The following is a 14,719-nucleotide window of genomic DNA, read 5'->3' as shown; positions in this document are numbered from 1 at the left end:
CTCCTAGCAGTTTTTAATTGTAAAAGATAACAAGGACACTTCCTTTGTGCTCGCGCTCTCTCACACTCTCCCTCTCTTTCTCTCTCTTTCTTTCTCTCTTTGTCTCATGTTTTAAATCCTGCTATTTTTCCCACGTCGTGTCTTTGTTTAGCAGACATTCGGTGATTCGTTTTGAACTTTTTCCGCATTGGCCCCTAGTCAGATATGCCATTTCTCCAGCACACAGAGGGGTGTTTGCTGAGCCAACAGTTCTCACAGTATAGTCTAGGGTCTGGGAGGAATAAGGTGGAGCTGAGCTAACAGTAAAGATATATCTCTCCATGATTCAGAGGCATGTGGATGTCTGATTAAGCAAGTCATGAGTTACAGTCACGGATGAGTGAATGCACAAATCATTTTTTGCTTTAATTACTGTACCAATTTTTACTCTACTGTAGTGAGGCAGCTCAGGTTGACGCCGCTTGGCTGATGGTGCTACTTTTCTCCGCTGAAAGGAGGTGATGAGCAGCCGACATTTCAGAGAAGGAAGGAAGCAAGTCGTCATGGCGACATTCAGTCCCCAGAGTCCCTGTGCACTCTTGGTATTAATATTTATCATTTAGTTGCTTGGCAAACACTCTTGTGATGCGACCTACATTGCTGACAGTCGCTAATGTGATTCATAATGTACACAGAATCTAATCTGTGCTGATGGCTGCCCAAAAAGTTTGTGATCCCACTTTGGGATCAGCACTGTTGACCTTATGGTATTAATTCTTCACTTCTTTTTATATACACTATATGGCCAAAAGTTTGTGGACGCCTGATTCCAAATTCCAGATTTAGTCCGACTTTGCTGTTATAATCGGCTCCACTCTTCTGGGAAGGCTTTCCACTAGATTTTGGAGCGTGGCTGTGGGGATTTGTGATCATTCAGCTACAAGAGCGTTAGTGAGATCAGGTGAGGAGGTCTGGGGTGCAGTCGGCGTTCCAGTTCATCCCAAAGGCGTTCAGTAGGGTTGAGGTCAGAGCTCTGTGCAGGACATTGGGTTCTTCCACTCTTGGGAGAACCGTGGCTTCATGGAGCTCGTTTTAGGCCCCTTAGTTCCAGTCAAGGGAAATCATAATGCTACAGCATACAAAGACATTCTATACAATTGTGTGCTTCAAACTCTGTGGAACCCGTTCGGGGAAGAACCACATATGGGTGGGAACGATCAGGTGTCCACATGCTTTTGGCTATATATTGTATAAAGTATGACGAATAGACCCTTTTCACAATGACAACTTCCGCCTTTCCGCAAAGCAGTGTATACCTACTTCCGTTTTGCCTTACGTTGCTATAGTAACATTGGTGGCACAACTAACATTCCGCTTTTGACAACAGAACAGTTTTCCTGCTGCTAAAATGAAACATTCTGGAGAGAGAGAATCTTATATAAAATTCACCAGTGTATATATACACATCATATCCTACGAGATGAAGGAGAAGCGGTGTGTGCTCGGCCATCTACCTGCGGCGAAAGCACAAGCGCCAGTTAGCTTAGCTTAGCTTAGCTTACGGCCTTAGCACTTTTAAAGCAAAATAATAATGAAACTCGCTCACTTTTTGTTGCAATTGAAATTCCGGTGTAGCTCCTATCTCAGTAAGTGAGCATCACCATCAGGGTGTCATTCACTATGTGTTCGATGGTGACCGGGAGCCGGACCGCAGCTCTACGACTCGGTGCTGCTCGTTCCCGGGCGCCGATGCAGCGACAAGCTGGACACTTCACCCAAGATAGGAGCGACACTGACGTTTTGCTCAAAAATGGACTATTTCATTATTATTTATTCAATTAATACGTTTATTTTTTTTTTCTCTTTAAAATAGCTAGCATCAGTAATATGGAAACACGAATGCAACAAGAGTTTGCCGTCTGTATCACAGTAACTTAATCAACAGTAAGGACTTAAAGACTTTCTATTTGCAGAAGAGAATGCTGACAACTACCGTTATCCTAACTCCTCCGCTAACGTGAGCCGGGCTGGACAATACAAAAATGCTTACTTTCCTAATCAAACAGGTACTACTCAATGAAGAATTTGTATCCTTTATCAAGTTTAGAACGTGTCGTAAGTGAAAATTTGTCTGCAGGTCGCCGTACATCGTCTAGACGTATTTCCGGCACATGTTTAAGGGACTGGGTAAACTCCACAGCGTTCCACTATGCTAGCGCAAGTAACCATACGCTGCTTTGAGTCCGAACGGAAGTAAGAAAAGGGTCTATTTAAACCACATCCGAGCCAAACCAGTCGTACACTGCGTGATTTTCATTGTCATTGATCATATAATTTACCCTAAAGGTGTCACCCTTTCGATTGTCCTTCAGTTGCTTCGGTTTTTGTTTGTTTTGGCTTTTTTGTTCAGTCCTTCCTTTCTCAGAGCCGGGATAAATCGATATAAACTCGACTTAAGTAGAATTTCCTGTTTCTGAAAAACAAACCAAATGGGGTGAGGGTAGTTAAGGAAGAAGGGTTCTTGTAATCAGCCAAAATGACTCAGGCCAAATTCCAACACCCACACTCTTAGACGAGCCCTTACTTTTTTCCCAGACTAGTTGTTTGATGAATTGGTTTCTGATTTAATTACGGGATTTTAAGAGTTCAGTTCCCACAAAGCACTGGGTCATGCAGTAAGGGTGGGAAAGCGCAGAGCAGTATTTTGAGATAAAGGCGCTCGATCTGATCTTTTTAATATGCTTAACTTGGTTTTTTTCCGTGTCTCACTTTCTTCTAGGAACTTGATTAGTTATTAATATTTTCCCTTCACTGCCCCCAAGACATTGTGACATGTTTATAGATGTTTACTGCCTTACAACTTGAAGACTTTCACTTTTTTTCTTCTTTTTTTTTTTTAAAACTCCTTTGATCATGACCTAGTTTTGTGTACAGTATATGGATGCAGAAAAATCCTGTTATGAGTAAATTGCTGATTATTTCCATTTTGAAGTCTGATGTAAGCTTTATAAAGGTGGGGGGGCGAGAGAGACGTTCTGTAGTTTCATAACAAGTTGAAAGGAATGTAAGACGTCTTCGTCGATAAACTTTCATCTCTTAAAGCTCTTAATCTTTTTTCATATGCCGTACTTCTTCGTTTATTTCACTCTGTGCGCCATCTGCGCTGCCATTCTTTGTCAATGAGTAGAAAATTTAGTGACAGCAATTTGGGAGTCCACTGAAATGAAAACAATGTCTTTTTCCCATAAGAGCCATGCCAGCTCACAGAGCTGAGTCATTATTCACCAATGAATCTCAAGGTTATAGAGATACAGCATGCAGTCAAAACATTAGGATTCCTTCCTGGACCCATTTCCTGGCCGACATGGATCGCTGCCACTGAAAGTGCAGAAATGTCACATTTTAGGGCTCTTCTGAGGGTTTTTTTTTTTTTTCGTCACAGATGAAAGCCTAATGAGCTTCAGCACCTCACAGATTAGCTCAGGCCAGTTTACGCTACTTTGCGCCACAGAATCTTGCCAGCATAGCGAGGAGAACTGTTGATTACGTTTTTATTAATGTGTAATGTAATTGCTGCTGGCGAATAGGAAGTTCTGCAAAAGTGTGAATGTTATTTTTTTCCCCTCAACAGAGGGGTGCTTTTTTTTTTTTTTTTTTTTTTTCTACCAGCAGATAACGAGAGCAGAGGCACAACCTCAGTTCATTATGCGCATTTGCTAATGTGGCGTTCTAATAGTTCTGTGAGGAAATACGAGGTACGCAGAGGGTTATCATGATCTTGGTGAAGGAAGCCATTTTCCAGAAGCACAATGCAGGCAGGCTTGTTCAGGCTAAATAAATTATCACAGGAGCTATTTTTACACTGAAGTATAAATGCGGTAGTCCTCCGAGCAGGAGCTGAGAGTCTATACTCAGAATCACATTAGGGAATACAACCCACCCCTTTTCACTGTGCTCACACGTTCCACTTTCTTTGTTATCCATTCCTGCATGCGTTCTATCTCATAATGCGATTCTTCTTTCGAGGGTATATTGCACGAGGATAATAACAGATTTTATTGGTAAATTTTATTTGTATGGTGTTATTGGTAATTGTGTTTGGAATAAAACACAACCGGGCTTTGCTGTTGTAGGAAAATAATTTACGCGTGAGTGGCATGATGCCCAAAGTTGATTACTTTGCAATAGCGGTATGTCGAGAAGTGTTTTATTCCCCTAACATCATGGCAGTTTGCGAGTGATTACAATCTTTTATTAATTAAAGAATCACACATCATACGTTTTATTTTATTTATAGTTATATCTGGGAATGTTCCTCGAAACAAGGTAGTTCCTGTTAGCACTTACTTTTTAAATAGCTATGATCAGTCCCCTTTCCAACCTCTCTGTTTGTCATGTTACTGTAAAATCACCAAGCCATGTCACAAAACTCCGACTGCTAAATAAACATTCGATTCAATTCAATTTTATTTGTTTAGCGCTTTTTACAATAGACTTTGTCTCAAAGCAGCTTTACAGAAATATCAACACGGTGTACAGATATTAAAGGTACGAATTTATCCCAACTGAGCGAGCCACCGAGTGGCGACGGTGGCGAGGAAAAACTTCCTAAGATGTTTTAAGAGGAAGAAACCTTGAGAGGAACCCGACTCAGAAGGGAACCCATCCTCATCTGGGTAACAACAGATAGTGTGAAAAAGTTCATTATGGATTTATATGGAGTCTGTTTGGCCGTAGAAGCAGCCGTAGTCCCAGCAGTCTGGATTTGGAGTATATGAGAGCTCCATCCAGAGGTAGGACATCCGAAACGGATCAGGCAGGTCCGGAGAGCAGAGAGGATTGTGATCTCTAGTATCTCCATAAAATCATGTGTTGCTCGACAGACGGAGAGAGGGAGAGAAAAGATTATTAGGACTGTGCTTAGCGTAACAGAAAGTCTAGTGAGGGTAGGCTTGAGTAAACAAATACGTCTTTAAGCCTAGACTTAAACACTGAGACTGTGTCTGAGTCCCGAACACTCATTGGAAGACTGTTCCATAACAGTAGGGCTCTATAAGAGAAAGCTCTTCCCCCTGCTGTAGCCTTCACTATTCGAGGTACCGTCAGATAGCCTGCATCTTTTGATCTAAGTAGGCGTGGCGGATCATAGAAAACCAAAAGGTCGCTTAGATACTGTGGTGCGAGACCGTTTAGTGCTTTATAAGTTAATAATAATCAATGCGAGATTTCACTGGGATCCAATGCAGTGTGGATAAGATCGGGGTGATGTGGTCGTATCTTCTGGTTCTAGTAAGGACTCTAGCAGCTGCATTCTGGACTAACTGGAGTTTGTTTATGCTTCTACTGGTACAGTAAGGCATTACAGTAATCTAATCTAGAGGTGACGAAAGCATGAACTAATATTTCTGCATCGTGTAGTGACATTATATTTCTTATCTTAGAAATATTTCTGAGATGAAAGAAGACTATCCTAGTAATATTATCTACATGAGCATCAAAGGATAGACTGGAGTCAATAATCACACCGAGGTCTTTTACTGCTGCACATGATGAAACAGAAAGACCATCCAGAGTAACCATGTGATCAGAAAGCTTACTTCTAGCTACACGTGGGCCTAATAAAAGTCTTATCAGAATTAAGTAAAAGGAAGTTAGTTAGCATCCAACGTCTAATGTCCTTTACACATTCTTCAACTTTACTAAGCTTATGTCTGTCGTCTGGCTTCGCTGAAACATACAACTGTGTATCATCAGCATAACAGTGGAAGCTAATTCCATGTTTACGAATAAATTCCATGTTTACGAATAAATATCTCTTCACAGAAAAATTTACCATATTGTCTTTTAAAGGTGCGATAGGTAAGATTAGTCGGGGGGGGGGGGGGGGGGGGGGGTTCCAAGATTGGGTGTGTTTGACATTTGAATGATTCCCGCCCATGTTACGAAGCTCTGCCCCAAAGGTTTCAGGTGGCCCATATAATGTCTATAAAATAACTGACAGGAGACACATCCAAAGCGTTCAAGACTAAAATTCTGTTTTCCAAACAGGTTTTCTCAGCAACTTAATAAACCTTTGCTAAGGCCATGGCTTAATCCGTTGTCGTTGTTGTTTTCTACATGTCTTCCAGGTTATTTGCACAAGTAAGGAATTAAAATAAATCGACTATTGCACCTTTAATCTGTTATAAGGAATGTCCACCTTACAATCCCCTGTCTAAGTTCCTACTATAGAAAGATAACGTATTAAAACGAGCGCATTAACAGCTGGCTACTGTCTGAGCCTCTGTCATAGAGAATTAATCAGCACGTTCTGACCAATCATAATGCAGCATTAATCAGCACTGTGGTACATACAGTACATATACTCCACATACTGTATACTCCAGCACTCCAAAGTAAACCCAGCCAACATTTGTGCCTCTCTCTGCAAAAGCTTTTGCTTTATAATAATGGTACGTAATAAAGTTTAATTGAGTGCCGTTGATCGCTGGCTGGAGGTCAGGTTCTGCAGGAGAAAGTAAGTGTTGTTTCAATGGGGAGCAGGTATTTACCAGTGTCAGACAAAGCTTGGCTCCATGCACCATTGATTACCGCCAGAACTGCACCAATAAATCACAGAAAGGAAAGTTTCCTCCTTCTCAGACGTGATTCCAGCTTCTGCCATCCCAAACCCCCTGAGTGTCAGGTTTTATTCTTCTCTCTTTGTTTTTTTGTTCGTGTTTACAATGAGACTGGCAAATTTAGATTGCACCACGCAGTTGCAGTTTTATCATAAAGCCCATTTCTTTGAAACCTATTTATACAGCGTAGAATGTATCTCCAGCTCTTTGCTCTTGCAGCGTTTCGTTCCTCCCTCTCTGCACTACTCTCTCCATGCTTGGTTTAGGATGGGGAGGAGGGAAGGAGTATGAAGACAATAGATATGGCAAGAGAACACTGGCTAAGGTGCTGTGTTATCCCTCATTTTTGCATTGGCTCACCTGCTGAGTAAAGGTGCATTCACACATACAGCGATTTTATCGCTGCAAGTCGCCAGTCGCTGTACTATGAAGTCACCAGTAGGCGTTCCTGGTACTGGTTGCCATAGTAACATTCCACTTTTGACAACAAACCAGTTGCTAAAATTAAACATTCTGGAGGGAGCGCAATCTTATATAAACTTCACCAGTGTATCTATGCATCATATCCTACGAGATGAAGGAGAAGCGGTGTGTGCTCGGCCATCTACCTGCGGCAAAAGCACAAGCGCCAATTAGCTTAGCTTAGTTTATGGCCTTAGCGTGTTTAAAGCAAAATAATAATAAAGAAAGACTCACGTTTTGTTGCAATTGAGCAAAATCTCGGTGTAGCTCCTATCTCAGTAAGTGAGCGTCACCATCAGGGTGTCATTCACTATGTGTTCGATGGTGAACGGGAGCCGGACCGCAGCTCTTCAGTGAGTGTGTTTCAATATTATTTCTTTTATTTATTTATTTATTCATCTATTTATTTGCTTTCAACCCACTATGATCCTAAGCTAAGCTAAGCTAATCGGCTACTGCCACAATGGCGCTGCTTCTGCTAGTGAGCAGGGGGTGGCTACGGATCACGTGCGCTCTACTGTCTTGACTCCCATCGGTAGTCGCTGCTCTAAGTTGCTCAAAATTTTCAAAGTCAAAATTTTCAACTTTCAAAGTCGCTAGACACGCCCACACCTAGTCGCCAATGGTCGCTGTCGCTGGACGTCGCCGGCTGTCGTTGAAAATGAATGTGTGAACGTGCCTTAAGGATTCATTGTAATCATAACCTTGCAGCCTACATTCTAGGTGATGAAAATTCACACATAATATATAAATACTGTTGAATAAATAATCATATAAATCATGCACGCTTCTACCGCAAAAGCATTTTTCACCCCTAAGCTTTACACTTTCTGTATGGTTTTTAAATCATATCTTCAACAAAGAGCTGTGAATCAATTGCACAAAACTGTATCTGTGAGCATGCAAATAGTGCGCTTAGTGGAACTGGCAGTGTTGAGCACTTCATCATGCTATTGGTTTATTTATTTATTTATTTACTGCCTGCTTTTTGACTTGCTTCCATTATTATTAGTTGCTGCTATATACTGGTACCGGTGCTGCTTTGTAGGCTGGAAGTCGATTAATGTGGGTGGATTTGAGATTGCTAAATTAAGACGAACGTGCAAAGATGGAAAACGAATGCAATTATTACAAATAGGACTATTCATGATTATCAATGTATTCTCAATATATTAGGCTACTAATACACACTCACTGACCACTGTACATCTGCTCATTTACACAATTATCCAATCGGCCAATCATGTGGCGGCAACATAATCCATAAAATCATGCAGATACAGTTCAGTTAATGGGGACATCACACATCGGAACATGAAGAAAAAGAAATCTCAGTGACTTTGACCGTGGCATTGTTGTTGGTACCAAACGAGCTGGTTTGAGTGACTACAATTCATGCTGCCACACTGTCCACGGTATCCTTTGCCTCGTGACCCGAGTCCCCCGGGATAGGCTCCAAGCTCCCCTGCGACCCTGTGTAGGATAAGCTGTATGGAAGCTGGATGGATGGATGGATGGATCTTGTTTTATCAGGGTGGTCTATACACTACTAAAAATCTCTCATGGTAAACAGGCAGCACACGGGTCATTCTTAATGTGCACAGAAAATGAGCTTAACCGTGTGTAAGTTGGGTCTGAACATGGATAATAGTCCCTGTATTGATTCAACTTATGTTTTGCAACTTTGAATACAGCCCTATGTGAATGAATGTCCTACAAACAGCATCCCGGTTTGATTTTTTAGTGAAAAGTGCAATATTTTAGCAATGAAGGATTATTCTGATATTTTGCCGACGTCGTGTGTTTGTTCATCGTTTCCATTTGAGGACAACCTATGAGCTACTTAGCATTTAGTCCTACAGAGCTGCATTATGCTTTTAAATCTTCAGCAACCCCCCCCCCCACCCCACCCCCTCTCTCTCATCTCACATGGCTATTTACCATTTAGAGATATTATGCTTAACTAAAATTGCAGCTTCAAGGAATGAAGGAATGTGTTAGCAAAAATGCTGTCGTGTTTAATTATTTCATGAGCAGGCGTTGGTAGTACACCGTTAGTGTCTATTTCCATAAATGGAGGGGAATACAATAGATAATGTAATAGAGTATATTCAGCGAAGCGGCTCATCAAACTATTCCTAAAGAAAACTTGACCTTGAATATATCCGAATGGTCAAGAACTAATTTAGTGCATTCATATTATTCAGCTTAAGTAGAGAAAAGATTTTAATTGCTAGGATGATTACCGCTTTAAATGTCTTATAGTTCAACAGTGAGTGATTGAGCGGCTCTTCCTGAAGTGGGGGTGGGGGGATAGGCGAGCACAAGAGGTAGGAACGACACTGCTTTCTTTCTTCACACTCTTATACTCATGATTTCCCATATGCAGCCCAGTTCGAGAGGAAGCGGTTTGAGCATAGGGGAAGTGACTGGTGTGAGCGTTACTGATGAGAGTCAGAAAGTCTACATAAATAGACCTCTTTACATAGCCTCTGTGGGTTATGCTGATGAGCTGTTTTGTTTGAACAACTTCTCTCTTTTGTTTGTTATCGGAATCCAGGGCAAGGGAAAGAAAGCACTAAAAGGAGAACAGGACGGCCTATTTAAACCTCCACACAAGCAGATCAAAAATTCTGTGTGTAAAGATGTCCTTTTATGTGTGTGCTGATGGGAAATGGGCAGGCAGGTTTCACTGCTGGTGAGGACTGTGGTGTGACACAAATGCTTTAAATGTCTTATTTTTTTGTCCTAAAGTAAAACAAATAGCGCAGTATGTTCTAGGAGCATATTTGAAGTGAGGCGTCTTACTGTACATTTAAGGCCCATCGCTGTGTCGAAACAAATGGCGGTGCGATTTCAGACGTACGTAGCAGCAGACACACAATGCGCCTCGTGTTTATTTGTGCAAGCCAAACCGAATGAAATCTTTTCGCTGGATTTACAAACGTTTCAGAAACGCCGATTTCCTTCGTATTTGCGTGCATATGTTGATGAGTGCCAGTCACTTGTACACCACCAGGCATGTGCACGACACAGCTGATTTGCATTCGGCGGTGCCCATAAAACTCTATAAAAGGAAAAGCTCATGCAGCTGAAGTTGAAAGCCAAAGGCACAAGTAGGCTTTCTCAGAGGGAAAATTGAAAGTTATTTTGACTCGTGTCTATTAATTATGAATTAAGTGAGGTAAAAAGAAGATGTTTTGACATAATATATCTGCGTTTGCGCTGCACCTCCGGGGTTGGGGGGTTCGAATCCCGTCTCCGCCCTGTGTGTGCGGAGTCTGCATGTTCTCCCCATGTTCTCCAGGGTTTCCTCCGTGCACTCCGGTTTCCTCCGCCAGTCCACAGACATGCGTTATAGGCTGATTGGTATCTCTAAATTGAACGTAGTGTGTGTGTGTGATTGTGCCTTGCGATGGGTTGTCCCCCGCATCCAGAGTGTCCCCCGCCTTGTGCCCCGTGTCCCCCTGGGAAAGGCCCCACGCTCCCCGTGACTCTGTGTAGGATAAGCAGTACAGAAAATGGATGGATTTGATGCACATATTCAAAGTGTGTTTGCATTATGAACTGGAATAAATGGACTAAAATCAACTATTTTTGCTCTAGCAGTTGTTTAGTGATCATGGGATCCTTCACATACAAGGATGCAGATTTTTCCTATATGGCCTTTAGTTGAATATATCATTAGCGAAATAGGCTGGTGACTGTGATGAAATTTTGCACCTGTATTTTCAGAAAATGTCAATATTTCATTTTAAAATAACATTTTAAAGGAACAATCGAAGCGTGGTTAAATATTTTATTTGTTTGCTTGCTTGCTTATTGCTCATACACAGGATGAAGTATAAATACGTGTATTTATCTTATTTTACCAGGATAAAGCAAGTGTAATGTGTTAAATTGAATACATATGTGAGTGCCAGTGTTCCTATCATAAATGTTCCTCCTCATCAGTAATTTGATCGTGGTACCATTGATACTGCAACAGTGATCTTTTCTGACTTGGTCATCATACAATAACAGCGTCTAACCATAACACACCTGTAGCGAGGCGCGCCTCTCCTCCTTCGGAGTTCTCAAACATAGCCCCGGGTCATTTGCCAAACCAGAAGCCGCAACGGATCAACGCCACCAAAAATACTTGCGAGTCTTCCAATCAATGAGCACCTCAGCCACTACAAAGGCAAATCTGCCAGCTCCTAGTGCTTTGGGAAGAATTCAGCAGAGAGAAACTGGGCTTGAAACAGTCCAAGGCTGAGCTGGAATTTACCGGTAGAAGTATGAACTAATTAGGAATGCATAGGTAGCCTCCAGCTTCTTCTCCAGAGCTCTCTTCCTGGATTTCGCCCCTCTCTCTCTCTCTCTCTCTCTCTCTCTCTCTGTCGTCTCTGAAGGCGGCTCATCTGTAATTCATTTGAATCCAGTCCATTTCCACCAGGGCTGAGAGGGGAGCCAGTACGGTGCACGAAAAGAGAACAAGATCTCACCCTCTATCTTCTTCATATTTTATAGCACTATAAATTTTGTCAAAGGAAGGTTACAGTGATAAATATCCTTTGTTTTCAGAGGAAACATAAAAAGCAGGCGTGTAATGTGTAACACATGAGCTGCGCCGACTCTGCCTGTGTTCCATTATGAGTAAATCACATTGTTTGAGGATGGAGTCAGTGGGGTGAAAGAGACTGGAGTGTGTCCTCTGGCTAGAGGGAGTTATAAAGAGAAGTGGACAATTTCTCTCATTCCTCGCACTTGATTTACGACGGGGATCGAGAAGGAAATTTGTCCTCTGTCTAAGTGGCGGGTACGGTAGAAACAGATCCGTGGAAATTATTATTCCAGTCATGGTTCATAATGTCAGAGAGTCAGAGAGACTCACTATTTGGAAATTCGTACTGACAGGTACTTTTTTTAAATTCCTCCCAACAGCAAGCTTTCCATTACCACTTTTAGCCCAACACTTCCTCCTACATGCCATAGTGTGGGCATTCAAATAGTAGCTGTCATGTTGGCATTTCTCCTGGTGAAGAAGTGAAAATCCTTGACCTTGATTCAAGGATTCAGGATCAGCCCGAAAACCTCCCGAGTCAGCCTCGCGCACCACCTGCTCATGTGCTTCTGCATGAGATGGAGGGCTTGTGATGATCTGACAGCTTGTCAGGATACTCCATGGTAATGGACTTCAAATACTTGCTGTGTTTTCCTGTGTGTATCCATGAGGCCGTGCATGTTCCTGTAGAGGGTAGAAGCGCTAATATGCTTTTTTTAATGTTCTGAGTTCTTATAAAGCTCGGGTTGGTACCCAGGTGGTGTTATCGTATCGGGCATATCCGGACTTGTCCCGCTGCCGAGTGTCAGATGTGTCATGTCATGACGTGTGACTCTGTGTGTGTCGGGGCAGGTGAGTCAGTGGGGTGCCAGGTTCATTGACACTGTCTTGTGCTAGTGGTGAACTATAGTTCTATTGATTTACCACTGCAACTGCCATATAAATCTGATGTTCTCTTTGTTCTCTCCTCTGCTGTTCTTCCCTCTTTGCTGTCTAAATTCTTCATGCCCTTAATGCCTCGTCCTGTGCATTTCCACTTCTCTGCCTGTGTACGCTTTTGCCTCTATCCATTTCCTCAAACTGTATTTGTTATTTTGCATCTAATTTCCCTTCTTCCTCTCGATCTCCCTCAATCCCTCGTGTCATTTCCTGCATACTCCTTTACACTCTGCTTTTCCCTCTTCGTTCCTCTGTCTCGTTTTTTTTTTGTTTTTTGGGGGGGGGTTTTTTTTTGCCTTATCTTTCTTTCTCTGTTCTGTCCTGTCTTCCTTTCCTATTCGTCTCAACCTCCCTCCTTAAATCCCCCTCTTTCTCTTTTTTTCTGTCCTTCTCTACAGCATCCTTGGAGAGCTCTCCATAACCTGATCAGTCCCAGAGACCCACCAGCCACCACGTGACCGTCCGAGCGTCTTCTCGAATGTCGGCAGCACACACCAGCCTTTCAGCCCAAACGGAGTCGCCCCAAGCCCTGAATCAAACCCTTATGTCTTAGGACCCTTATCTTTTCCTTTTCTCTTTCCCTTTCCCCACCCCATCCCCCTCCAAATGCAAGCCCTTAAGACATTTCTTCTTCTTCTTCTTCTTCCTTTGTCAAGTGGAACGTCTCTGAATCGGACCACAGATATTCTTCTTGCTATAAGGACAATTGGCATTGAGAGACTAATTGGCCAATTAGCCCATTCACTGTATGTCATCCTTCCAAGTGTAGCACTTTACCTTTCCTGTAGAGAGTCTGTTAGCTACGCTCGTCAGACTAGCATAATGTTCGGACGCACATATTAGATCTAGTCGCTAGGGCTACTGGACACTTTTTTTTTTTTTTCCACTTCTGCTTACTTTTTTCTTACTCTATTTCTGTTTTTGTGACTTCGCCTTTCTACTCTATAGAAAGACTGCATAGAGACATTTTGCACATCTGTATAGTATCTGTCCCTCGTGTTTATTCCTCTGAGTCGGTTGTCTCTTTCTGTTATGTGAACTGTATGTTGTGGGCTTGTCCTCTCTTTGGTCTGTTTTTCTGTTGATCTGTTTCCTCGGTTTTTCTGTACCGAACACCCTTCCGCTCGTCCTTCCCTTAATCTGATCTACACTGTGACTCTGACCAGCTGTCTTAACGTGGCAGACGCCGCCGCATCTACTCTCCTGCACTCTCGCCCCTTCAAATGAAGGCAAATCTTCATGCTTTCCAGGATATATTTTTAAAAAATAATAATAATTGGAATATGATTAAGGAGAAAGGTCAGTCATTGCAAGTCAGGCAAAAGACTATTCCCATTTGTTAATGGACAGCACATGGCGTCTGTTCAGTGTCTGAACTGAGAGCAGTCAGAGAACTTGAATCCACCGTGTTGGGAAAATGGCCAGTATGATTTCTCACAGGGGAAAGAGAAAAAAGAAACCTTGAAAATAATGGATGATGGTCCTCTAATAAGACTAGGGGCCTGTCAAGCCCGTGCAAGAAAAGCATAAATTTAAAAATAAAGGAGAAATCTAGCTATGAAACAGCACTATTAAAGCATTACAAAAATATAACAAAGCAGGAGAATGTGTCAGAGAAAACAGGATGTGCGAACCCTGTCGAATTGAAGTCAGGAATTTGTTCTTCACTGTCTGCAGACGTTTTCTGAGGCGTCGCTGTGGTATGATATGGCCGTACACTGTTACCTTTATTACTATGAAGCACACAGAACTGCTCAACTGAATGGACATCGCTTAGTCATTGTTATTTATCTTAAACATCTGTATTAAGTCCACATAATACAGTATATCAGCTGGGGGGGGGGGGGGGTACATACATTTGTAACTGTAGCATATCACACATGACTAGCCTTCCGAATATTTTAACGAGAATTCGCGTGTTGGAGTCCGTGTAAAAGATCGGTTCTGGGTTGGTGAAATTAAAGGCTACATGAAGTCTATTCATGATCTAAAAAATGGAAAGTTGTAGCAGACTGAATGGTATCGATTGGACCGTACGTACAAGTATTACCTAACCACTAGAACAGTAGTGTTGTTGAGAATCGCATAGGAAAAGACATGTTTCAGTTAAACTACTCGCCGCCATTTCACGGCTGGATGAAGCCACTATCTGGTACACAAGAGAACACTTTTG

General features: G+C 42.2%; 1 protein-coding gene across 1 annotated transcript in view; it reads left to right on the top strand.

Annotated features, from left to right (window-relative positions):
* The window catches only part of samd12 (sterile alpha motif domain containing 12), a 100,990-nt gene extending 86,605 nt beyond the window's left edge, over positions 1-14,385 (top strand). Inside the window, exon 5 of the mRNA XM_017455007.3 lies at positions 12,945-14,385. Within this exon, the coding sequence (XP_017310496.1) occupies positions 12,945-12,967 (23 nt within the window). The 3' untranslated portion in view covers positions 12,968-14,385. The remainder of the gene's footprint in view (positions 1-12,944) is intronic.
* Positions 14,386-14,719: the final 334 nt, after the last annotated feature.

This window comes from Ictalurus punctatus, chromosome 24, assembly GCF_001660625.3.
Source record: "Ictalurus punctatus breed USDA103 chromosome 24, Coco_2.0, whole genome shotgun sequence".
NCBI lineage: Eukaryota > Metazoa > Chordata > Actinopteri > Siluriformes > Ictaluridae > Ictalurus > Ictalurus punctatus.
The sequence above is the reverse complement of the archived record's forward strand: the minus strand, read 5'-3'. Positions and strand labels throughout refer to the sequence as shown.